The 27,155-nt window shown below is 48.4% G+C and overlaps 1 protein-coding gene across 2 annotated transcripts in view; it reads left to right on the forward strand.

Moving 5' to 3' along the window:
- Positions 1-14,317, forward strand: part of LOC142772961 (uncharacterized) — a 30,173-nt gene extending 15,856 nt beyond the window's left edge. For both annotated transcript variants that reach the window (XR_012886341.1, XM_075874552.1), the window contains exons 3-4: positions 5,003-5,706; positions 5,820-14,317. Coding sequence is in view for 1 of the 2 variants with exons in the window: in XM_075874552.1 (XP_075730667.1) it covers positions 5,980-6,825 (846 nt within the window). In the remaining variant the exon portion in view is untranslated. The remainder of the gene's footprint in view (positions 1-5,002; positions 5,707-5,819) is intronic.
- The last annotated feature ends 12,838 nt before the right edge of the window (positions 14,318-27,155 follow it).

A 27,155-nucleotide genomic window follows, 5' to 3' on the forward strand; every position in this document is an offset into this window, starting at 1 on the left:
TGGTTTTTTTAAATATTCGCTAAAGGCATATGTGCGAAAACCCATATATATTTTCATGTACATCATTTCTCATAACCAATTGTTATACATCCAGGAATACAAAGTTTAAACCACTGTGATTGTATACATTTGAAAACACTACGGTATATATTTTCATGTGCATCACTTCTTGGGAACGATTGTGTACATGAAGGCGTATATAGTGAAATCATGGTGATCGTATATATTTGAAAGAATAATAGGTATATTTTTGCCTGTGTTTCATTCCTATTAACCAGTTGTGTACATGAAGGAGTATTAAACTGGAAACCACTGAGATTGTAGATACTTGAAAGCATTATAGGGATATATTAGCGTGCATTTCATTTGTAGTCTCTATGTACTTGAAGCAGTATACTAAACTGAAACCAGTGTAATTGTATGTTTCAAGGAATTGTCAATAAAGTGAAACTGAAAAATTATAATAAACATTTGAGGTGTTGCGTCTGTAGTGTACGTATACGTGAACATGTTACACATCTGGTGACAAAGTTGTGTGGCAGAAGAAAAGTTTATAAGTTTTATTTGCCTAATAAATAAATGCAATATGCAAGGGCAGCAAGGGTTAGTTTTCTGTAACGCGCATTATGCATATACTGTGAGGTATATATAGATTCGGCAGAAGTTCATACACGATATTACGTGTTTACATTTTGCCCACACGCAATAAATGGAACTCGACAGGTGGTGCACCATTGATAATCAGGACCACTTGTTTCAAGTAGTGTGTGATCAGTGCATGCTGATATCTATTAGTGCAGTCTAAAAGAATACTGGCACCCCTGCCATGGGCACTCAACACCCTTGTGCACCCTCCTCGCACCCTCCTCAGTGGGTGTTAAAGAAGTTAAGGACATTGGAGGCACCCTTCTTTAAGGGTGTTTTTGTAACACCCTACAGTTTTTTTACATGTACATCCTATTCTACGGGTGAATGAAAAAGCACCCTTTTTGGATGGTGCTGAATTAACACCCTTAGGGTGTCGTGCATGGGACAAGCTCATTTACACCCTTCTGGGTGTAAAAACTTTTACTGTGTATTACAGCTACGAAAAAGAATAAAGGATTTATCAGGGGCATTAGTCGTCAGGATTAAGATCTGCCACAAAACATTGCAATAGGCAACCGACAATGGTTAGATGGCGCAGCGATTGGCCCAGCCGTCAGCGCCACGGCGTCAATATCGCGAAGCATCGAGGTGGCCAACGAGCCATCTCTACTGTGCATGGCGTGAGTTTATCGTGGTGTTTGAGGCATGTCGGTGGTTCTGCATTGTGGTTTTAAGGCGTTTGAAAACATCGATGCCCATTTTCGACCACCGACGCTTGAAAAGGGACGCGCAGTGTAAGACAACGACCATGTGTATAGTGTTAAAGAAGTGCACGCCACATCGCAGCAAAGTGTTTGTCACAGTAAAGCAAGCAAGCTTACGACGTTGAATTTCGCCTAAGCGCACAAATATGACCGTATACGTTTATTGAGCAGCTGTCAATTGTAGTTTTATTACTAGAAAATCTTGAAAGCTGTTGAGCAGGAGCTGTCGACCACCTCTTGTATACAGGAGGAAATATTGTCGGAAGGTAACCAGAATGATTCTCGATGGTGCTTTTTTGCCGTTGTCAAAATGCCTCGAGCATATCCAGGTATTCTCGTTAGGCTTCCAAGATGAGAAGTCATCGGCGCTAAAACGTTGAATTGAGAGCAATCAGCGGACACTCAATAATGCGAAAACAAAACGTGTACAAGTGTGCGCGAGCGAAACGCAAATATCCGAATGCGCGAAGGGTGTACAAGCAATCACCTGACAATAACAAGAAAACAAAACGTGTGCGAGAAAGAAGTGGGTATCTGCGAATACTCCTCGTGTTACGCGGTGCACTCCAGCCTTATTCCTGTTGTACTAAGCGCGAGAAGGCCTCGACATTAATGAGCCAGTTCCAGCAGTCTAGTCATCGTCCTGGTGCCCAAAGGAGCGGCGATGCACGTTGACAAATCAATGCGTGGGAAAATGCGCCATGCGTCCAAGCTCTTACGACGTTAGGTTTCGCGAGTGACAATGCACTGTGCGTGTTTTAACACACGCTTGTGAGCAGTTGTAACGTTACCGTGCGTTGCACGAATGCTTCCCGTTATAAAAATTCTCTAGGGTGACAAAACAAAAATTCTATAGGGTGACACTTACTTGAAGCACCGAACAGCGATGATCTACTTCTGTCGCCGAATGACGGCGTAATAAGTCACCTTATCTTATACGCCGAATGACGCATTCGGCATACGCATTGGGTGTCGCTTCCCACGGTCTCGATGGGAAGCGACAGATTATGACGCCGACATCCCCTTCTTAGTAGTGGCAATCCTTAACACAGCAGTATCTGCGTTTTTTTCTTTTTTTCACCTCTAACAACAGAGTTGCCAACCGAGGCTGCGGTAAATTCATTGAAAAACGACGCGCTGCTATGTTCCGCCTATGTAACAATGCGCAATGGTGAAATGCCTTGAAGAGCCGCCCCGTGGGTTCTAATCGCCACTACTAGGCGGTGCGACGTGTAAAAGCAAACTGCATTGCCGAGTGCCTATAGCGGCCAAACAACAATAGTCACTTGGCAAATTATCTTATACGAACGTACAGTGAACATTCAAATACTTTTTTCCTGTTAGAAACGACATGCAGCCAGAATCTATACGCATCCTCTGCCCCGCGCTTCTATTTATTTCTCTAGCGGCCACAAAAAATCATATATAAAAAGATACAGCAGTTCGGTCCCAAAAACAGCTTATTGTGATTAGACAAATGCAGGAAAGGCAGCTTCTGGGGCAAGCAGAGAAACTGCTGGTGACCTCCCTATTCGGGCAGCGACGATGCGCCATTCAACTTTTTCGGTGGGGGTCAAGGTGGCAGGAATGATGACAGGCTGTTCAAAGAGCGCAATCAAACCCTCCCTTTAATCTCTCATATTTCAACACTGCGCTGAGCCGCGTGTGTGGAACAAGGCCTTCTGCCGCACACTCGCATGTTCATTTTCATAAGACGACGGTTGTACTTGCACGTTGTATACGCATTCGGTGACTGCATGACCACCACCCATACAACAGATGACAGGTGCAGTGCCAGGAAGACGAACCCAAGTTTAATCATGCTGCGACGTGTTTTGGAGCGCTACGCAGCCAATCAGTGTGTGGCAGGAAAGAAAAGAAAACATAGCACAGTAAGCGAGGCATTTTTATCTGATAGCCACAACGTATAGAATGCAACTAGCACCATGACCGTTACACCATTGTGCCCTTTATTTGTGTTTCATGATACCACCTTCACAAATCAATGACCTTTTCACTCTCGCTTGTCACAATTCTCGCTTGTCCTCATATAAAGCGCGTATACATATATGTTGAAGCCTAATGAACATTTCATGCACAGATTTCGTTTATGGAGAAATTTTTTCTCTTTTCACGGTTATGGATAATCTGCATGGTGGCTTTTCCTAAGTTCATTCCTAATTTGAAGTCCTGTTTATCTTTATGCCTACTCCTGCATATGCCTCAAGAGGTCTAGAGTAAACAAAACATATAGCCCTTTCCTGCAGCACACCTCAAAAGTGTGGGACGTGCTTCATGCTACACTTATGGAGGGCAAAGACTTATGATGCCACACTATACTTCTGAGAAATGAGTTCCATACATGCCGTAATGTATAACTAACACTGATTCGGCATAGGTGGCAATGCACTTGAAGTTCTAAAGACGTACGTGTACTTAGGACAGGGAGTAACCATGGAACCAAACCTGGAGATTGAAGTAAGAAAGGGGAAAAAGACAACCACCTGTTTGTAGCATTAATTAACAAAAAAATCCGTAAGGATGTTTTCCGAAAATGTCGATCTGTTCTACAGTTTGAATCTAGGATCAACGCCTTTTTGAAACGGTCGCTCTACTGATTCAGCTAACCAGGAAGCTAGCAGTTCACAGCGCGAGGCTGAATTCATCGACAACTCGAAGCGCATGGGTACAAGTATTGCGAGCGAGTTTTGCGGGAAGCCGCATGGTGGCGGAAGGGTTCAAGAAAGAATAGAAGACAACCAACCGTTTGTAGCACGAAGCCACAAAGAAATTGGTATGAATTTCTCAGAAAGCAAAGCTTCTTAGGTTCAGAAAAATTCGTCCGATCAGGGGTTCAAATAGGTCATGGGGAGGGCAAGCAGTAAAAAAGCAAGATAACCGCTGCTCATTAAGGTTCAAATACTGGATTCCATAAGAAGGTAAGCTGGTGAGGGAGAGACAAAACTTTGATGGGCAGATGAGAGTAGGAAGTTTGCGGGTAAAGTGGCAGATGCAACCACAAGACTGAGTTGACTGGCGGAACTTGATAGAGGCCTTTGCCCTGCAGTGGGCGTAGTCAGGCGGATGATGACGACATTGCCATCTAATACTACGACTCAGTTGCCTTTCAGCAACATATTTCACTGTGGCGTTTCACGGCGCAATGATACTGTACTAGTACCCTTGCCAAGCTTCCAATTTCTTGTGTGGTTGACCTTGGTCCTCTGCTTTTCCATTGGCTCAGTCTTTCAGAAGTCACACTACGTTTTTTTCGTATTGCACGTGGGCTGTTGAATATATTTTGTGACATTGCATGTTGTCTATTGTACCAAAAGAAAACGCTAACTTTGTGAATTCCGCAAATGTAGCAGCCCTCAGGGTAGTAACGACTTGAATGCCAATCACATCTGTGTAGACATCTACAATAAGAAAGCGAACAAATATAAGGCGAATGCGTTTAAGAGACTGCAGCCAACAGTGATGTCGAATATGCCATCGCCTGCAATAGAATAGAATATTACTAATCCCCAGTCATGTGCCGTGAAGAAACCTTCTTCAACTAGACCATTTGACTAGTCAAAAGTAGTTACCAACAGTGCAAATTGATACGTAATTTTTTACGTAGGTATGAACATAATTCTCTGTTTCAGATCTCATCATACAAGAACAAGCTTGACGGGTGGGCCTTCTTCGACGTGCAACGAGACGTTTACTGGCCGTGGGGACTTGGAGACCCCTACCAGTGCCTGAAGCTGGCCGCTTCACTGCTTAGGCCATCCGAGGTTCAACAATAGCGCTTCCCTGTTTTGTTGCCCTTATACTTGCAAGAATCGAGTATTTATTGCTTCTAGAATGTACCTGTTAGATTACTGGCGGTAAAATTGCGAAGTATTTCACTACAAACAATATAGTGTGGGCGTTTGCTACTTACATCGTTCTCATCCCTGCATGATCATAATCACCATCATCCGCTAGAATCTTCCTCATGGCCACCCTGTGCCATCATCATCCTCATCGTCTGTGCACTGGCTCTGCCCGTTCATTTTGCGAGTTCTTTCCTCCATTAAACGCTGTCGCAACCAAGACTACCAAGACTTCATGCCTGGTGGAGGTGGATTTTTGGTTTTCTAGTCTCCCGCAGCCCGTTCTACCCCCTGGAGCTTCGTTCAAGCCGCCGATTGCGCCCACTGTCAGGCAGCATGTCTCAGGCCAAGCCTGCTGGCGCTGATGTCATCAACTACGCACCGACGCAAGCTGTCCCTCCTATTTACTTACCCGGACATTAGCGGGAACCCCACTCTTCGCTGGTCTTCGTGGAGAAGACGTAAAAGACTGGCTCGATGACTACGATAACGTAAGTGTCACTAATCGGTGGCACGAGGCCGCCAAACTGCGTTAAGGTCCTTTTTATTTGACCGAAGTCGCAAAGACATGGTATTTTAACCACGTCATTGACTTACCCGACAGGGCTACCTTCCAGCAGCTGCTGCTACATGTTTTTGGAAGCCCGGGCATTCGATCCACCGTTGCGAAGAGGACGCTCGATACTCGCCGACAACATCCCGGTGAATTGTACACTACATACATCGAGGATGTCCTCGCATTGTTCCGGCGTGTCAATTAATCCATGCTGGAATCGGACAAAGTGCGCCACATATTGAAAGGCATTGGTCCTGTTGCCTTTAATCACCTTGCTGTACAAAACCCAGCTACCATTGGTGATGTCGTGACGACATGCCAGCGCCTTGATACGCTGGACTCTTTTCGCCTCCAACCGGACATTGGCGACCACCACTCCACGTCTCATGGCCAGCTGCGTGACCTCATCCGGGACATTATACGCGAAGAATTTCGGTCTATGGGCTTCACACCTTCTACACCGCGTCCTTCACAGTCGTCGGGAGTGCCGTTGCGTGACATCGTCAAGGAGGAACTTACATCGCTGACTGGCTCTGCGCCCGCACAGCCACCTTCTTCACGCCCCATACCCACCTACCCTCAAGTTTCCGCCGTGCCTCCCAGCGACGTACATGCGACATTGCCGCTGCCAACCTATGTGTCGGTTGCTGCCGCTCCCCCGGTGAACTACCGTTCGATGCCCCCTGACCCTCCTTCGGTCCACCTGACCGCGCTATCTCCAGCGGCTCCGAACGCCTTCTACTCCCCACCCTGGCGCTCGTCCCGCCCTGTCTGCTACTACAGCGGCTATCACGGCCACATATCTCATTTCTGCCGAAAGCGCCAGCAAGATGAGCGTCGGTCCACATGCGTGAATAGGATTTGTACAGCGGGGCCTCTTATCAAGGTCGACGTTATTCGTCTCCCCCGCACCGGTCTCCATCTCCTCCGGCATCGACTGCACCACAGAACAGCCGAAACACGAGATGCCACTCACCTTCGCCCTTCCGCCGTTCCACTTCTCTACTTCGGCCCGCCTCATTCTCCTCTGATGTTCATTCGGAAATCTAAATGAGGCAGTTTGTGGAGGAAAAACTGAATTCGCAATTAGAACTGAGTTTCCTCCATCAGGCCCGTGTAACATGGTCTCTGTGGAAGTAGAAGGAGTGGGAGTCAATGCTTTTGTGGACACAGGTGCGACATTGTCTGTTATACGTGCTGATTTGTGTGAGCATTTAAAGAAATTAATGACGCCTTACGATGGTCCCACGTTAGTCTCTGCTCAGGGGAACGTCAGTCGTCCTTTCGTGTTTTGTACTGTGCGTGTTTTCATCGACGGCCTCCGCCATCATGTCCAGTTTGCTGTCTTGTCCCGCAGCTCTCACCGCCTAATTTTAGGGTGGGATTTTCTATCATCTGCTTCCGCGGCTATTTCTTGTGAACAACGCGTCGTTCACCTTACTGACACCGACTACATGCTTGACGACGACAATCAAAAGCCACTTCGTTTGGTCGCTGTGAAAGACATTGAACTGCCGCCTCTACAAGAACAAATTATCAGCATTACGTCCAACGATGTCTATCACGGTGATGTATTGGTCTCCCCGTCACCACTTTGCGTTCGTAAAGGCATAGCTCTTCCATTCGGTGTCGTTCGTTTTTGCAATGGTTCTGCACTTGTCACCGCTGTAAACTCTACACCGGAGAAGATCTTACTGCCACAGGGCACTACTGTGGCCCGTGTTGCCGACTTCAAACCTGTATTTGTCATGCCACTTCAGGCCATCGCATCAAAAGACCCTTCCTTCAGTGAACATGTTTCTTCCTCCGCCTTTACCACCCCTATCAGCAGTGATTTGACAAATTCACAGACGCAGCAGCTTCACGCATTGTTACATAAGACGCTAATTCTTTCCATATTTCCTCGTCTAAGCTGGGTCGCACTACGACTACAGCACATCGAATTCAAACAGTTAGGACATCTATCGTACACCGCCGACCCTACCGTGTGTCTCTAGCTGAAAGAAAAATTATAGAATAAAACGTTGCTGACATGCTTAAACGGGAAGTCATCCGTCCCTCATCTAGCCCTTGGTCATCTCCTATTGTATTGGTCCGTAAAAAGAATGACTCTGTGCGTTTTTGCGTAGACTACTGGGTGCTCAATAAGATCACACGCAAGGACGTGTACCCTATGCCACGCATTGACGACGCCCTTGATTCCCTACCAGGCGCGGAATTTTTTTCAAGCATCGACTTGCGTTCTGGGTACTGGCAGATCCCCATGCATGAAGACGATAAGGAGAAAATGGCGTTCGCAACCCTTGATAGGCTATAAGAATTCCACGTGATGCCTTTCGGGCTCTGCAATGCACCCGCGACTTTTGAGCGCACGATAGACAGCGTGCTGCGCGGCCTGAAATGGAAAAGTTGCCTTTGCTACCTGGACGACATTATTATTTTTGTCAACGTTTCTTGAGAACCTAGAACGGTTGGGTCAAGATCTGACGTGCCTTGCTGGCGCCAAGCTCCAAATAAACACTAAGGAATGCTCTTTCGCTAGCAAATCTATCAAGGTCTTAGACACGTAGTTAGCAAAGATGGCATTCGGCCCGACCCTGACAAGATTTCTGCAGTCCTTCATTTTCCGCGTCCCGAAATAGCAAAGGAGCTTCGCAGTTTTCTTGGCCTCGCCTCCTACTTTCGCCAGTTTATCCAGAGCTTCGCCTCTATTGCTCGTCTATTACTCCAGCTACTCACTCCCAATGTTCCCTTTATGTGGTCTCAAGAATGTCAAACGGCATTCGACCTAGTGAAGTGGGCCCTCACATCTGAACCTCTGCTCTGCCACTTTGACGAAGCCGCACTGACTATCCTCCATACCAACGCTAGTTGCCTTCGTATAGGGGCAGTTCTTCTACAACGTGACAAGTCTGCTCTAGAGAAAAATGTTGCATATGCCAGTCGCGTACTCACCCCTGCCGAAAAGAACTACACGATAACTGAGCAAGAGTGTTTGGCTGTGGTGTGGTCGGTGCAGAAGTCCCGTCCCTACCTCCACGGCCATCACTTTACAATCGTTACGGACCACCATGCCTTATGCTGGCTTTCTACACTGAAGAACTTGTCTGGGTGCTTGGGTCGGTGGATACTACACTTGCAGGAGTACGACTTTGACATAACTTACAAGTCAGGTGTCACAGAACGAGCGCTAAAAATGGGCGCGCCGCCAAATTCTTGCGATAACGCGCGGGAGAGACGCCACGAGATCAAAAGAAAAAAAGAAAACAAACATCCAAGGCTCCACGGGCGCGCGCTCTCCCCTTGGAAGCGTGGCTTCGCTGACGAACCTCCTCACCCCACATCGGCGGCTGAGCAAGCACTCGAAATTTCTAGAAGGAAATAGGCGTGGTGATGCCGAGTTGAGTCATCCGACGCGGAGGGCATTCAAACCGTCTCGCCCTCTCCCCAGCCTTCGCTGCGTATCGCGCCGACGAAATGACGAGAACCTTCTGGAATCTCGCGCGGAAGGTATTTAATCGAGCGGCCGAGACGAGAAAGCAGGAAAAGACAAAAGTTAGCGCCAGAGCGCGTAGGGATTCCGCCGTGTAGTCGGCGAAGGTTTTGTCCGTAGGGACAAAGCAGGAGCGTGAGGTTTCCTGGAAGAGAAACTTCGGAGGAGAAGACGGAAGTTAGCGCCAGAGCGCGTAGGGATTCCGCCGTGTAGTCGGCGAAGGTTTTGTCCGTAGAGACAAAGCAGGAGCGTGAGGTTTCCTGGAAGAGGAACTTCGGAGGAGAAGACGGAAGTTAGCGCCAGAGCGCGTAGGGTATACCGCCGTGTAGTCGGCGAAAGTTTTGTCCGTAGAGACAAAGCAGGAGAAGAAGTTGAATTTCCACCTGAGGGGTGACGACTCGAGCTACACGCAAGAGTGTGTGTTTACCGCTATCGAGCGAAGACGCGTGGCAACAGCTGCGTGTGTGAAGCCGACGTGTTTCCGGCGAAGAAGTTTGAAGCTTGGAGAGTGGCCAATTGAAGACGCGAGGTTTCCTGGAAGAGAAACTTCGGCGAGGTTTCCTGGAAGAGAAACTTCGAGGGCAGCGGAACGACAACAACGCTGGACTTTGAGTGAGTGATTTTCGGAAGAGTATCATCCTTTGCTCCAAGAGCTTTGGACTGAATAGGTTTCCTATCTCTTTAGTCTTTAAGTGTCTTGGTTGTTCAATGCATGTGACTGCATTGTAGTGCGTATTGTTGTCTGTATCCGTTGTTCCGAGTGTGGCTGATTGTACTGTGTAGTACGTCGTTGTTTGGTGACATATTGTACTCAACTATTGTGGAGTGTGCATTCTTGTGTATTGTTTTCGATCTGCCATTATTGAGAATATAATTTTGTTTTGGTTATCCACTCTCGGCTCTGACTTGTTCTTTGGGCCACAGCCGGCGTCTGCTGGCGCGCCAAATAGGACCACTTCTAAATTGTCCACGCTTTCGTGGTGCGGTTCGGAGGCCGATACCTCGGCCCTTGGAATTAGCCCGGCGATCGCCTCCCTAATTAACGGGACCTGTGTGAAAATTAATCTGGCGTCCGCGACACAGGACCTTTTGGTGCACAGTGTGTCCAAAGTAGTGAGAAAGAGCCTCGAGTTGTTGATAGTGCTATCGGAACGATTTTGTGTGTTGTTCAGTGTTCTCGTTAACGAGTGCAGGGGAGTGTTCCGATAGACTGATTTAGGCAGATACTTTTCGTACGCGGCGAGGTCTTATTTGCGAGATACAATGAATCTCGAAAAGTTAGTTATTCTTAGTGAAAAGATGGGTCTTTCCGGCGCCGAACTACGGAAGTGGGTAAGCCAGAAGGAGAAAGAGGCGGTGGAGAGAGAGAGGTTGGCAGCTGAGAGGGCCAAGGAAGAAAAAGCAGCTGAGTTGGAGAGAAAGAGGTTGGCAGCTGCGAGAGAGAAAGAAGAAAGAGAGGCAAAGGAGAGACAGCTGAGAGAAGAAAGAGAGCAGCAATTGAAATTGGAGCTGGAGAGAGAAAAGTTGGCAGCCGAAAGGGCGAGAGAAGAAAGAGAAGCGAGGGAGCGACAGCTGAAAGAAGAAAAAGAAGCGGAGATGGCTAAAAGGGAACGGCAGCGGCAGCACGAGATGGAACTCGAGCGGCTCTGTTTACAACAGCAAAGTGAAACTCTCGTCTAAGCTAGAGTTGAAAGCAGCGAACGGGAAGATCATGGCTTCCACTTGAACCCAAGCAAGCTGCTCGTAGCGTTTGATGAGAGGAAGGACGACCTTGACGCGTACCTTCACAGATTTGAGACGATTGCAAGGAGCCAGAATTGGCCGGAGCATCAATTGGCAACTGCTTTGAGTACCTGCTTGAGTGGTGAAACGCTCATTGTGTACGGCAGGCTGACGCCGACCGATGCAGCCAACTATGCAAAGGTGAAAACTGCTTTGCTGAAGCGATTTAGATTCACTGTGGAAGGATTCCGGGACCGATTTCGGACAGGAATGCCAGCTAATGGTGAGACGGCTACGCAGTATGCCGCCCGACTTTGCCATTATTTCGACAGATGGATTGAACTTTCACGGACAGCGCAGGAGTACGATGAGCTTAGAGAGCTTCTAATTAGAGAACAATTTCTTACTAGTTGCCACCCAAGCCTGTCGCTGTACTTGAAAGAGAGGAAGGCTGACTCACTTGAAGACATGCTTGAATTGGCTGATCAATTCTTGGAAGCGCAAGGTGGCACTAATTTGGCCAAGGTCAAGAAGGATTGTCCCGAGGAGTCGAAGAAATTGGCTCCCGAAGAAAAGAAGCGTGCACCAGAGAGCATTCCGCGATGTTTTCTGTGTAACCGACTGGGTCATCGCGCGAAAAACTGTCGAACGATCTTTACGAGCCCTACGGTAGTAAAATGTTTTAAGTGTGGACAGACTGGGCACAAAGCAGACACATGTCAAAACGGAGCGAGTCAAACTCACCAGGTATCCTGTGTGCAAGCGGCACCGAAATCCGGTAATAATGCCGTCACAGATGGATTCGTAGAGTTGAAAAATGGGGAGAAAATTCCTATTGTGGGTGCTGTAATGGCAAAACAGCCAACCGGTGTTACAAAGGGAATGCCAACGCTGCCTGGAAAAGTTGCGGGCAAGACAATTACGGTGTTAAGAGACACCGGTAGCTCCACGGTTATCGAGCGGAGAAATTTGGTACGGGAAAGTGAGTTGACAGGCAGAACGAAACCAGTTTGCCTAATTGACCGGACAGTTCGGATGCTTCCCGAAGCAGAGATTGAGGTTGAAACCCCGTACTTCAGCGGGAAGGTTACGGCTCTATGCATGACGACCCCCCGTACGACCTCATCATCGGAAACATCGACGGGGCGCGAGGGCCGAATGATCCAGAATATTGGGGGGAAGACCCGAAGATGGAGCCCCCGCCGACACAGGGACCGCGAGATACAGCGGAAAACAATCCCGCGAAGGATTTCACTCGAGCCCAAGGTGAAGCCTGGGCGCAAGAGACAGTGAATGGGAACATCATCGTATTGAATGAGTTCACGTGCGGGGCAGCTGGGCTTACTTCGGCTCGACCTCAACTGACCGACAATGTAAAGATGACGGAGTCGGCCAGCCAGGTCCAATGTCGTGACATGAACAAGCGGGTGACAGGATCGGTTGAGCGTTATCACCCGTTAACAGTGTCAGAAGTGACAACGATGGCTGAGACGCCGCCTCAGACCCCGTCGTTGGAAAAGGCTCGCCGAAAAAGAACAAGGAAAAACAAGAAGAGATCGAGTGAGCATCGCAAGAAAGGACGCAAGCGCAGCTCGAAATACACAGGATAGGTGCGGAGGTGAAATCGGAATGTGTTTGGCAGGGCTGAGTGACATATGTTGTGTTAATGTTCTTGTTATCCTGTGTCACAAGTGTATGTCGAGCGAGTCAAAGTGTTCTGTGCGATGATGTGATGTATAGTGTTGTATAATTGTTGTAAAGACAGAACTTTGTACGTTTGTATTGTTTGGAATGTGTGATGAAGTGTTGTAGTCATGTACCTGTGGCTATATTTCATGTGTTGTGGAATATAACTACAATGTACGATTGTATTGAGCGATCTATTGTGAATGTGAAGTGTCATGAGCGACGGTCTATGTTACAGTCTCTGAGAGTGTGGGGACTGTTCGCACTCGTTTGTGTGGTTTTGAATATTATGAGATAATATTCTTAAAGTGGGGGGCAGTGTCATAGAACGAGCGCTAAAAATGGGCGCGCCGCCAAATTCTTGCGATAACGCGCGGAAGAGACGCTGCGAGGTCAAAAGAAAAAAATAAAACAAACATCCAAGGCTCCCCGGGCGCGCGCTCTCCCCTCGGAAGCGTGGCTTCGCCGACGAACCTCCTCACCCCACATCGGCGGCCGAGCAAGCACTCGAAATTTCTAGAAGGAAATAGGCGTGGTCATGCCGAGTTGAGTCATCCGACGCGGAGGGCATTCGAACCGTCTCGCCCTCTCCCCAGCCTTCGCTGCGTATCGCGCCGACAAAATGACGAGAACCTTCTGGAATCTCGCGCGGAAGGTATTTAATCGAGCGGCCGAGACGAGAAAGCAGGAAAAGACGGAAGTTAGCGCCAGAGCGCGTAGGGATTCCGCCGTGTAGTCGGCGAAGGTTTTGTCCGTAGGGACAAAGCAGGAGCGTGAGGTTTCCTGGAAGAGAAACTTCGGAGGAGAAGACGGAAGTTAGCGCCAGAGCGCGTAGGGATTCCGCCGTGTAGTCGGCGAAGGTTTTGTCCGTAGGGACAAAGCAGGAGCGTGAGGTTTCCTGGAAGAGAAACTTCGGAGGAGAAGACGGAAGTTAGCGCCAGAGCGTGTAGGGATTCCGCCGTGTAGTCGGCGAAGGTTTTGTCCGTAGGGACAAAGCAGGAGCTTGAGGTTTCCTGGAAGAGAAACTTCGGAGGAGAAGACGGAAGTTAGCGCCAGAGCGCGTAGGGTATACCGCCGTGTAGTCGGCGAAGGTTTTGGCCGTAGAGACAAAGCAGGAGAAGAAGTTGAATTTCCATCTGAGGGGTGACGACTCGAGCTACACGCAAGAGTGTGTGTTTACCGCTATAGAGCGAAGACGCGTGGCAACAGCTGCGTGTGTGAAGCCGGCGTGTTTCCGGCGAAGAAGTTTGAAGCTTGGAGAGTGGCCAATCGAAGACGCGAGGTTTCCTGGAAGAGAAACTTCGGCGAGGTTTCCTGGAAGAGAAATTTCGAGGGCAGCGGAACGACAACAACGCTGGACTTTGAGTGAGTGATTTTCGGAAGAGTATCATCCTTTGTTCCAAGAACTTTGGACTGAATAGGTTTCCTATCTCTTTAGTCTTTAAGTGTCTTGGTTGTTCAATGCATGTGACTGCATTGTAGTGCGTATTGTTGTCTGTATCCATTGTTCCGAGTGTGGCTGATTGTACTGTGTAGTACGTCGTTGTTTGGTGACATATTGTACTCAAGTATTGTGGAGTGTGCATTCTTGTGTGTTGTTTTCGATCTGCCATTATTGAGAATATAATTTTGTTTTGGTTATCAACTCTCGGCTCTGTCCTGTTCTTTGGGCCACAGCCGGCGTCCGCTGGCGCGCCAAATAGGACCACCTCTAAATTGTCCACGCTTTCGTGGTGCGGTTCGGGGGGCCGATACCTCGGCCCTTGGAATTAGCCCGGCGATCGCCTCCCTAATTAACGGGACCTGTGTGACATCAGGTAGAAAACATCAAGACGCCGACGCTTTATCTCGTTTCCCGCTTCCACTTACCCATATCAGCGTTGGTGAGAACTCAACCGCATTATCTCCCAAAGTTCATGCGGTTGCATCGATACAGCAACTTTTTTCGGACGACGAGCCAACATATATCTCCCGCCAGCAATCCGATTCATACTGCAGACGCATGATGGACCATCTCTCGGGAGTTTCTCATCCACCAAACTCGTGACTTCGTCGTCAACTCGTGCTCTTTAAGCTGGACAATGGGGTTCTCTACCGCCACATTTACCACCCTGACGGTCAGCGCTGGGTTCCTGTACTGCCACGGTCTCTTCGACTTCAAGTGCTCGAAGCCTTCCACGATGACTTGACTGCTGGTCACTTTGGTTAAAAAAACTCTTGGCCGCATTCGATGTCTTTATTACTGGCCTGGCCATTCTTCTAGCGTAGCGTGGTACGTCGGTTCCTGCTACCCCTTCCAGCGTCGCAAACTCCCGACGTCTGAACCTGCGGAACCTCTACAGCCACTTCCGTGCCTTTCAATGCTGTTCGAGGTTGTAGGTGTCAACCTTAACGGGCCTCTCCCCGTAACATCTGCTGGCAAACTATGGGTAGTGACTGCCGTGGACCACCTGACACGATACGCTCAGACGTCCTCTGTTATTACAAGCTCAGCTGTAGAAGTTGCAGACTTTATTCTTCACGCCATAATCCCGCGTAATGGGGCTCCTAGTGTACTGCTTAGTGACCGTGGCAAAATGTTCCTGTCACAAATGGTAAATGAAGTACTGCACGCTTCTGGAACTACTCACATGACAGCTTCGAGCTACCACCCTCAGACAAATGGTCTCACAGAAAGATTTCATCGAACCCTTGCTGACATGACAGCCGTTTACGTCCAACCCGACCACAAAAACTGGGATACTCTTTTACCATTTCTGACCTTCGCCTACAACACCGCCGTTCAGTGAACAACTTGCTACTCACCGTTTTACCTCGTGTACGGAAGCACCCCGATTACCTTTCTCGACTTCTCTTTCTTTAACAGCCATGGCAATTCATGTCAGTCTTCTAGCGAAGAATACATTTCCCGCCTAGCCCAGTCTCGCCATCAGGCTCGCATCAATACTGAAGCGAGACAGCACGACCGGAAGATCATCTATGACGCATCCCATCGCGTTGTGTCTTTCCAACCTGGTGACGAGGTGCTGCTTTTGACACCAATTCGCACTCCTGGTCTCTATGACAAATTCCAACTACGCTTCATTGGGCCAAACATAGTTTTAAAACAGACTTCGCCAGTCAATTATCGTGTGACACCACTTGTCGCCCCAACAGACCGCCGTTACCGCAGCGCCGAGATTGTCCACGCTTCTCGCATGAAACCTTTTACGCGACGTTCCCCGTCACTTTGACTCACGGCGGCCAAGATGTCCACTTCCAAGTGAAGGGAATTAGTGTGGGCGTTTGTTACTTACATCGTTCTCATCCCTGCATGATCATAATCACCATCATCCGCTAGCCTCTTCTTCATGGCTACTCTGTGCCATCATCATCGTCATCGTCTGTGTACTGGCTCTGCCCGTTGGTTTTGCGAGGTCTGTCCTCAATTAAACGCTGTCGCAACCAAGACTGCCAAGACTTCCTAATAGTATCATCATTTTATTCAAGTGTGTTATGGAATTCTCCTGCAAACGGTGATACAAAATAACAAATCAGCAAGACAACGAGAGGCCGTTTCTGCTGTGTTGGTCTGCGCAGGGATTCCGTAACGGACCCTTCGCACGACCTCGTTCACCAACCGAACGCACGTGCACTTTGTAGGATAAATTTAGAGGTAAGTTTACGGAGGCGTATAAACGTGTCAATGGCGCGAAGCTGATCATCCAGCTCTGTTTTACTGCAGTGATGCTTCTGGAATAAAGATAGCTCTTGTTTAGGCAGGCTAGTCAAGTAAAGAAGCGGGTCACCCCTCAGAGGTTTGCCACAATGTTGAGGAGGATTGTACCAAAGACGTCGCGCTCGTTAATGCCGTTCAGGCAGGCGAGGGGGAGTCTACCAACACGCATAGAAAATTCTGTGACTCGGGACACTTGTCCCGATGGCACACTTTGTGAACACAACGCAGTGAGTGGTACAACACCGAACATACGTTAGGAAGCGATCACTGAATTCTGAATACCTTGATTCATACCCAGCTCCTAAAACGACCACCTAATCAGGCTGAACTGCTAGACTGGACTGATTGTTGTAAGTCGCTGCCTCCAACCTTTCTTATTGACGACGGATATAGCTCATGGGATCAAAGTATTGTTACGTAAAATGAGACGAGACGTGACTTTTTGCCAGTGTATTTACACTGGTAAAGTCGAAGCGCAGCACGCTCAGCGAGAAAACCAGTCCTCTTCGTCGTCTTCTGTCCCCAGAATGGTTCACCCTTCATGCGATAGTTACGTACCATTACTCCCCCGGTTGTAGAAGCACCGGCTCAGTGCACTTTATACATGTTCTTCAGAAGGAGGGCGCAGGTTTCAACCTACTGACGTGGACTATGGCACTGGGGGTGTTTGCAGACAGGTTAGCCCCGGAGACTGGAATGACCTCAGAGGTAACGTCCGTTACCCGTTGTATGATGCGGTAAGTTCCCTTGCACTGAGATAGCAACTTCTCCGACAAGAACTAGACAAGAACTAGAGAACCAGGTGAGAAATCAACATCGACATGCTTGCTGCCGTAGAGAGCGTTCTGGGTAGTTTGTAAAGTCAACAGCCTAGAGCGGGCAATCTGACATGCGTGGTCGGCACGAGCGATAGCATGACGTGCTTATTCGCTCGGTGGAGGTGTAGTAGTGTGTAGTAGTGTGTCCAGTGGTAAGGTCAGATAACGGCCGTAGAGCAAATAAAAAGGTAAATAACCTGCGGTATCATGACGAGATGAATTATAGGCGAACGTCACGTGAGGTAGCGCTAGATCCCAGTCATAGTGGTCAGATGAGACATACATCGAGAGCATGTCCATGAGGGTGCGATTTAGGCGTTCGGTAAGGCCATTTGTTTGAGAATGGTAGGAAGTGGTCACTTTGTGTTGCGTTGAGGAAGAGCGCAAAACTTCGTCGAGTACTCGTGACAAAAATGCGCGTCCACGACTGGTGAGCAATTGCCGAGGAGCGCCATGGTGTAGAAGTACATCGTGGAGTAAAAAATTGACAACGTATGTAGCAGTGCTGGTGGAAAGTGCTCTAATGACAGCAAACCTGGTCGCATGGTCTATAACAACAGCGACCCACTTGTTCCCAGAGTATGATTCAGGGAACGATCCGAGGAGGTCTGCACAAACAGGGAAGAAAGGTTTGGTAGGGATAGAGATCGGGTGAAGGAATCCAGCAGGGGGTGGAGCAGGTTTATCGCAGGAAGCCACGTAACGTCGAACAGACTGCGCGAGACCACACCAAGAGAAGCGGCGCCGGACGCGATAGTACGTGCGGGATACGCCCAAGTGGCCGGCAGCTGGTTTGTCGTGAAGTTCATGCAGGACAGCTGAACGGAAATGGTTAGGCACGACTAGAAGTAGGTAAGGACAATCTGACTGGACGCTATGACGGTACAGCGTGCCATTTAGAAGGACGAACATATGGAGTGACGCGTTGTAAGGGTCAGATTCCCGATGGGCAATGAGTGACCGCAAGGACGGATTGCAACACAGTTCGTCACCAATCTGACAATCTCACGAAACCTAGACATGGATATGACGCTGCGGCCAGGCTCGCTGACCGATTCATCTGGTTGGTTAACAGGGTAGCGGGACAAGCAATCGGCGTCCAGATGGAGGCGTCCAGACTTGTAGGGACTGAGTAGGAGTACTCTTGAAGATGCAACGCCCAACGACTAAGTCATCCAGAAGGGTCGAGAAGTCGTCCAGAAGGATGTAGGAATGTTGACAGAATGGTCGAAAGGCGTTCAAGGTGTGTGGTAAAGGTGGGTGAGAAGATTATCACGTCATCCAAGTGGTACAAGCACGTCGCCCATTTAAATCCGTGAAACAGCCTGTCTATCATTCTCTCGAATGTTGCTGGGGTATCGCAGAGACCAAACAACTTGACCTTGAATGGGTAAAAGCCGTCGGGGGTAACGAATGCAGTTTTATGACGATCCATTTCTCTATAGCAATTTGCCAGCAGCCATGTCGGAGGTTGAGAGATCAAAAAAAAAAGGTGGCGCCATGAAGACAGTGAAGTGCGTCGTCTACACGTAGAAGGGAATACACGTATTTCTTAGGTAGTTTGTCGAGCTGCCGATAGTCAATGCAGAAACGCCTGGAGCTGTCGTTTTTCTTTACGAAGACCATTGGGGAGGCCCAAGTGCTTAACAATGGTTGGATGATGTCGTTCGCTAGCATGTTGTCCCCTTCCTTCTGAATCACTGCTTGTTCTGATGCGGCCACGTAGTAAGGCCAACGGTGAATGGGCGCAGAGTCACCAGTGTGAAGTTGGTGCTTGACATTATTAGTCTAGCCCAAGGGACGATCACAGATATCAAAAAATGTCACCGTAGGAGGCCGAAACGTGGCAGAGACCATCGGCCTGCTCAGGCGAAAAGTCTGGTCCAATTATATTTTGAAAGATGGTTTCGGCAGAACCGGGTAATCATGAGACTTCGGCTTGGTTCGGAACAATTACGACGACAACGTTTACGTCATTATCTCTTGTGGCAGTGAGATGAGCAAGCGACATCTGGTAGAGCAACACTTGAAGAAAGAAGACGAAATTTAGGAGCGGAAAAAACACACAGTTGCTCACTATGGTGGCGATGGTATGCGGCACTGTAACACTGCGTGTTAGTCGTGCGTCTATTATCGGTGTAACGATTTAGTCTCCGTCAGGAACTGGAGGGGTCGATTGCAGACAGACGCATGTCACAGCTCGAGGCGGCAAGCGAACAAAATTAATTTGACCCATGTGGCTGACGGGCTTTTCACAGGCATCAGAGAGCACTTGAAGGTAGAGACGGAGCATGCTAAAAGAGCAGTAAATTAAAGCCGACTGTTCCGACAGTAAATCAAGGCCTACTATGAGGTCATGGGGGCAACGATAAAGAACGGCAAAAAAAACTATGGCGTGACGACCGGCGATGTTGACACGAGCAGTGCACATTCCGACGACTTCTACGGCGCCGCCATCGGCAACACGTATGGATTGAGTCTTAGAAGGCGTCATGATCTTCTGCAAATGGCGGCGTAGATGTAGGCTCATAATAGATGAGTGGACGCGTGTGTCAACAAGGGCAGTAACAGGAAAATTGGTGAGTTTTACTTCATTGAGACTGTGGTGTGGGCAGCGTCAGTAGAGGGTTTCCGGGCGTAGAGGTTTCGGGGGGTATTGCAGCTTCACGTCCTTAAGCTGCAATATCTAGTTTTCCTGCTGCGATCGTCCAGAGAAGTTCGGCGAGGAAAATCGCAGAGGTAACGGAGAGCGAGATTGGTGGCGTAGCGGTGACGGGGAGCGGGAGTAGCGGTGACCGGAAGAAGGGGCGTCAATGGGGAGAGGCTCGTGAGGAGGCGGCAAGTAAGAGTTGGACGGTGTAGCGGCTGGACGTCCAGAAGTGGCAGGGTGGATATACGTAGGACAGCTCTGGCGTGGTGGATTGGACCAGCAGCGACGGCAATAACGAGCAATTTGTCAAGGTTGATGACAGGAAAAGCAGATAGGCTAGTTGTCAGGGGTTCGCCATTGCGTAGGGTTCCGGAAGGGCAATCATGGAGGAGATCGGCGAGCGTACTTTAGGCTGAGGCACGGGAGACACTGACAGAGGACCGAAATTAGGGAACTCCTGCTTTACTGCAGCTTTAATTAAGGCTACCGATGACCGTGATGGGTCGTCGGTGGCTTGGGTTGTGAAAACAGGCTGTTGAATGGCAGCTGGACAGGCAGCTTCAACTTCCCGAAGAACAATTCGGGTGACGTGGTCATAGATGGGTTGTTGGCCAGCGGCTTCACACGATGAGGCTGCGGCCGTGTTGGGCAGTCGTCTGAATTTCTGCGTGATACGGCGGCTCTTGGCGTGTTAAAACCACTGGCAATCTTTGATGATTTCATCGATGTTGGTGACGCTTGTGTAGACAAGCAAATTGAAGGCATCATCGACGATGCCTTTAAGCAAATTCGATACCTTTTCAGGCTCGGGCATGTGTTCGTCATCCTGGCGGCAAAGGGCAATGATGTCATGAATATATGGAACGTAGGATTCAGTAGATGTCTGCGCCCGAGTAGCCAACTGATCTCACATAGTTATCTGTCGTGCAGAGGTATACCCAAAAAGGTCACGGATCTTCTGTTTGAAAGTGTCCCAGCTAATAATGGCGGCTTCGTGCGTCTCAAACCACACCCGCGGAGAGCCATCAAGGTAAAAAAAAGCACGTTGGAAAGCATGAGTGTTGGGTCCCACCTAAAGCGGCACTGATCCGTTCATACACGTTGAGACACTTGTCAACGTCAAGGCCATCCTGTCCGGAAAATACGCCAGAATCACGAACAGAAGGTAGAACAATGTAGGTAGGAGTCTCAGAAGAGGCGAGTAGTGAATACGATGTTTCTTAATCTTGTGACATGATAGGACCCGTGATGATGTGGCCGTTACGGAGCTTCGTGATGGGTATAGGGAAGATTTAGCACGGCCACCACAAATATGTTACGTAAAAGGAAACGAGACGTGACTTTTGCCAGCGTATTTACACCAATAAAATCGGAGTGCAGCACACAAAGTGAGCAAACCAGTCTTCTTCCTCGTTTTCTGTCCACAGAATGGTTAACCCCTCATGCGATAGCTACGTAGCATTATTATGACAACACTCAAGGAACGTGAGAAAATGGTACAGGTTTCGGATGACTTTCCAGCAGTGTATTAGAATTTACTCCATCTCTGAAAAGCTCACCGTAGTCTCACAAGAAGATGGAAACGACCAAACCACAACAGAACGCTGAAAAGACGTATAACAGATCTGGCCCACCAGGCTGCTGAGTATGCCTCCCAGTTTACCGATTCCAACTGAATAGATTGTTGTAACATGGTGGTCTGACAGATTTCGGGGAAGAACACACGGTAGTTTCATCTCTGGTCGAGGCAAACAGCGTAAAAAACGAGGACAGAGTAAAGGAAGGACGCAAAACCAGTGCTCGTCTTGTGTGCTTCCTTTACTCTGTCTTCGTTTTTGTGCTGTTTATCTCGACCAGCTATGAATCATTACCAACTTGCCCAGAGTTTTCAAACATGGAAGCTCTTTCACAGCTTTATAGATCGTGCTCAAACACGTATAGAAACATAAAAAAACAATCCGTTGTCCACTCTGATTTCAGCGCAAAGTCGCGCTGTGACCAAAAGTGAATCTTTACCAACCAGCCAAGTTTTCTATACTATCACTTACGATGCACTTTACACAACCGGCAGGACACAACAACACAGGTGGCAGAGGCATTAAGAGAAAAGTATCTCCGAACGACGTAGAACCCTCTAAGTCAGAAATATCTCTATGCAGGCAAAGATGATGACAAAATGGATAAGCCATTCCACCTGTACGACCTCAAGGCGGCCATAACAAAAATGAATAGAGTAACAGACCCCGGTTGGGACAAGGTCACAGTGAAACTGCTGGCCAACCTCTCTGATTGTTAGTATGAAGTCCCATACGCGATGCGAAAATCGAAGACTCTTGTTCGATTGGAAAACATCTTTTGTCACTTTCATTCCAAAAGCAGGGAAGGAAATTAATATGAAACCTGAGACCTATCTCGATCACATTCTGTGTGGGTAAACTAATAGAGGCATTGGTCTTATATAAGCTCCCCGATCATTTGGAAGATCGTAATACATTGCAGACGCAATGATTGGCTTGCCTAGACACAACTCGGCACATGACGTAATAATACAATTAAGTCATGGCACATTACATTAAACAGGGAAACCTCACAACGACATGGTTGTCCTGGCTGTAGACCTAAGGAGAGGCTTTGACAATGTAAAACACAGCCTATAACAACACATTTCAGTGAGGCTCATTGAGACATAAAGACATTCATTTATATCAAGAATTTCTCGTCAGATCAATTCAGGGTTCATTCATCCCAAGACATTTATTATCGACCTTACGAATTCGGTATAAGGAGTACGCCACCAGGCTCTCTGCATTTTACCCTCTACTATTTAACGTCGCAATGGTACATCGTCCGGTCCAGCTGAATGGCATTGCAGACGTGCAGCACGCGCTTTGCGCAGAAGACATTACCATCTGGGCCACAGAAGCAAACAATGGAAATATGAAGGAAAACCTGCAAGCATCCGCTGAAGCAGTGGATCGCTACGCAGAGCGCTGTGGACTCCAGCATGCACCAACCAAATCTGAATTGGTGCAGCTTAGACCGTCGCCTCTGAACACCACAAAACAGCGTCTCTATTTGTCTAGTGACCGCATAAGCGAGGCTAAGGAGGTTTGTATTCTCGGACTATTGATCCACAATCACAAGAGAGTCAACACAACGCTAGAAAAGCCCCAAAGGGTTAGGGACCAAGTTTTCCGAATGGTGCGACACGTCTTCAACAAGAAATGGAGATTACAAAGCAAGAACGCTGTGTGGCTAGCTCATGCCTCAGTCATCTTTCAGATTTTGGGCTCAGCCTTATATGCGCAAACCAAATGCAGACAGAGTCGAGGTAATCACCCGTAAAGTAATCAAGGGTACCCTTAACCTTCCTGTTGCAACTTTGAACGCAAGGCTTCTCGCACTGGAACTGGTGAACACCTTTGAGGCTCCGGGAAGCACACCTCATGACCCATTACACACGTCTAACACAGACATGGTCCGTACTGCGTCTGCTGGTCCAGCTCCACTTTAAAGGCGACTTTCACACTCTGGAGCAGGTCCAAATGCCCAAATTCCGGAGAGGCGCCGTGAGAGTAGGACCCCAAGCTCCACACAAAGGTGGATAGGGCTAACCATATATAGTGGTCGCCGTCAGCTGAGAGCAGACACCTGCAACATCACCATGGCGATTAAAACGGAGTCTTCTAAGTGGATGTGACTGGTCCTGACCACGGCGGGCGGCACACAACAGCGGTAATTCCTAGGAAAAAGCAAGCAGACGAGCTCTCTTTCAGAGCACTTTGCTCAACACAAGCAGAAGTATATATTACCCTAGCTGCATCCAATCCCAGATCTCATAGTATCATATCAAATTCGCGTTAGTTATGTCGAATTTATGAAACTAGTTGGATCACACCACTAACGAAAAGAATATTTGCAGAACTATGCACGGCCAGATCGGGCTATAGGTGGCAGCACCGTCCTACACAAGTCTGGATAGGCGGTCGGTCGTTAGCACCTATACAAATACATACAGCAGCAATTCATTGCGTGTGGTCTGAGCCGATTGTCGGCGAAATAAATGCCATGACTACATTTTACTGTTTATTTCTACGCTCTTCTCTACTGACTCGCTGCACGACGCCTATGCAATGTGAACATTACCCGCGAGTAAAGCGCATTCTGCCTTTCATATAGATGCTCGCTCTGGATGACTCTCTTCACGCTTTCGCACTAAATCACACCTTCAATGTATTGTCTGTACGTGGTTAGCTTGTGTGCCGCCTGGTACGCACTGCTGTAGCGTGGCCGAACTACTTATTTACATCTTTGACATCTGCATGCTAATAAAAGAGAGAAAGAAATCGTAGAAAGCCCGCATATCTCTCCGATTCATTCAGTACCACCATTCGCACCTTATATGCATGTCATTTTTTTCTCTCATTCTGTTCACCATGAAATGTGGGACAGTCATAAGTCTAATCAGGAAAGCTTAGTGACTGATGGCGCTTTGTGCTGCACTGCGTTAACCACGTGTACGCACATGTTCCTGCACCAGTAAAAACATTATATAAAAGTTGATCAGAAAGCTTTCATCGATGGATTACGTGCATTACAGCGCTACAACAGAAGCCAGGTCAATGGGACAAGCATGAATCTTTTTTTTTCAGACAAAAAATTACCACTGCCTTTCTTCGATCACTGACAAGGTCACAAAAACAATAAAAAATGTTAGAGAATGAATTTTTCAGTGAAATTATACGACTATATAGAAAAACATGCCGTCTGAATTAATTTTTAACGTGTGGGCTCATTAAAGCATTCCTATATCTAAGCACACGGTTGCACACGGTAACTCTGTTTCAAGTACAGTGTAAGTATTGAAGTATCACATGTTATGCGATAGTATGAATTCTATGTAGTGGTACCATGGCCAGATAAACACAACAAAGGCTCCTCACATGATCGATAAACTACAGTGCTGTAGTTGTACACCTACCAACAGCGTGGAAATGCATAACCCAATGCTTGTTTTTTTTTACAACTGAGTCGCCAGAAAACGCTGCATTCACACAGCATTTATTAGTCCTCATGTTTGGGAGGATGCCAACAGCATTTTGCGATATGCTTGAAACCGAAAGCAGTACCGACTCTGAAATTATTCTGGTGAATGTAGGGTGCGACGACAATAAACAGCACTCTAGAAAGTTGCACTCGCCAATCTTAATACAATGCACTAGCAGCCGAACAAGACCAAATGTTCTCGTACGTCATTTCAGGCAAACGTAAAAACAGTTACACTCGCGCTGACGTGACCGCAAAAAACATCTTTTGAGAACGTGCATGACGTGCGCGCACATAGAAACACGACATGCCTATAGCAGATGACGGAAGGAGCAATGCACACTTCACAGTTTTGGCTAGTTGCCACCAGGCGGAAGCTCTGCTTGATCTCGCGGCCATTAGCAACTTGGGAATCGAGCCTACCACTGGCTGCGTAGTGTTAGAAGTGAGGTGCCGTGACATCCCACCGTGGCCATCACTGTTAGAAAACGGCTGTCGTAGTATCCCACTGCTTGCATCGCTACTGGGAAGCGGGTGTTGCAGTATCTCACCGCTTACAAAACTGTTAGGTGTGGGTTTGCATGACCAGTGTGAACGCGTGTGGTTTTCGCGATCGAAGCAGTCATGATGACTAGCTGGAAGATATAAATTGCCTTATGCAGAATATTTACATGTTGACAAGCTCAACTTTCAAAGAACAGGCAGGGCACCTCCAAGGATCAATACCCGGTCGGCCACGTATGAGCGTGAGGGGCGCTGACAGCCGTGGTGATCGTGTTCGGGAGTCGATGCCTCGCTGTAAGCTTCTGTAGAACCTCGATGGGGCAAGGCCGGCCTGACGAGATCAGCGTGGCATTGATCAGGCAGCACTGCACGTGCGCGAGGCTTCATTTTTCACACCACACAGAAATGTTGCTTCGTGGCCCTTTCACCCAGTTTAGAAATGGTGCTTTGAGTAGAATGACGACTGCTAGCAGTGGCTGGCCCGGCAACAGCCCTAACGCACCCCCACCCTCAAACTATGCACCACCAAACTATGGATGAGCTGCAGCACGTGGCGTGGCTCAGCAGGATTGATGCGGCCATACACCAAGATTATCCATGGGACTTTATGCGAAGCCTTTAGGAGCGAAGCTCTCTCTGAAGGCATCGCACAGAGACAGGCATATTGCACAGACTCATTCGTGCCTCATGTAGATAAGGCGAACTTGACAGGAAAATTATTGCCAAACCATACGTAACTCTACAAGTGCCCTCTGCACATCCTTCGGTATATCGGCCCCGACTCCAACGAATGAAACCTGGCGACTAACATTCCCAAACTTAACCACAGAGAGAAGTGTTTATATTGTCACGCAGCAAAGGACGACGCAGTTGTCTATAAAAAAAACAAGTTTATTGGAGTGGACCTGTGCTCCCCTAACAACTGAAAGAATACACAGGCGGCGAAGCAGCGGCCGGCAAAACGACGGGCACGCTAGTGAGCGTCGGCGATCGAATGTCACGGCATCGGCTATGCGGGAATTTATATCCCTCGGCGCGAGGGTTTCTCGAATAGTCGAATTGTATCGAGAACGCCATGATAGCGTTTGTTAGAAACGCTGTTCGTTCGGAACGCTGGAAGCGTTGTTCGACAGCGTTTGTTCGAAACGCTGTGGTAGCGTTTGTTCGAAACGCTGTGAAAACAGCGATAGCACAGGCCGGCGCAGTCAGGCCGAAAAAACAAAACACAAATAAACAAACCCAACGCATGGTTCGCGGCATTATCCCCCCTCTAAGAGTGCATCGACCCGATGGTAACATAAGGGACAGTCCGCACAAATTAAAATAAAAGTTCGTCATCGTCCGTAGAAAGGTTTTAAGCGAACCACATAGACGACTTCGGGCCGCGTACGTCGTCGTGATGTACGGGAGTCAACATCGGGGATCACTTCGTACGTTAGTTCGCCAACACGTCGTAGAATCTGGTAGGGTCCGAAATAGCGTCGTAGAAGTTTCTCACTCAGTCCACGTATTCGAATGGGAGTCCAAACCCACACACGATCTCTAGGATGGTACTCGGCGTCTCGGCGTCGGAGATTGTAGCGTCCGGCATCCACCAGTTGCTGGTCCGTTATACGAGCTCGAGCGAGCTGGCGGGGCTCCTCCGCACGTTGGAGGTATCCTTGGACGTCGGCGTTGAGGTCGTCGTCTTCTACGTGCGGAAGCATGGCATCGAGCATCGTAGTCGGCCGTCTTCCGTAGACGAGCT

The sequence above is a fragment of the Rhipicephalus microplus genome, chromosome 1 (assembly GCF_043290135.1).
Source record: "Rhipicephalus microplus isolate Deutch F79 chromosome 1, USDA_Rmic, whole genome shotgun sequence".
Lineage (NCBI taxonomy): Eukaryota > Metazoa > Arthropoda > Arachnida > Ixodida > Ixodidae > Rhipicephalus > Rhipicephalus microplus.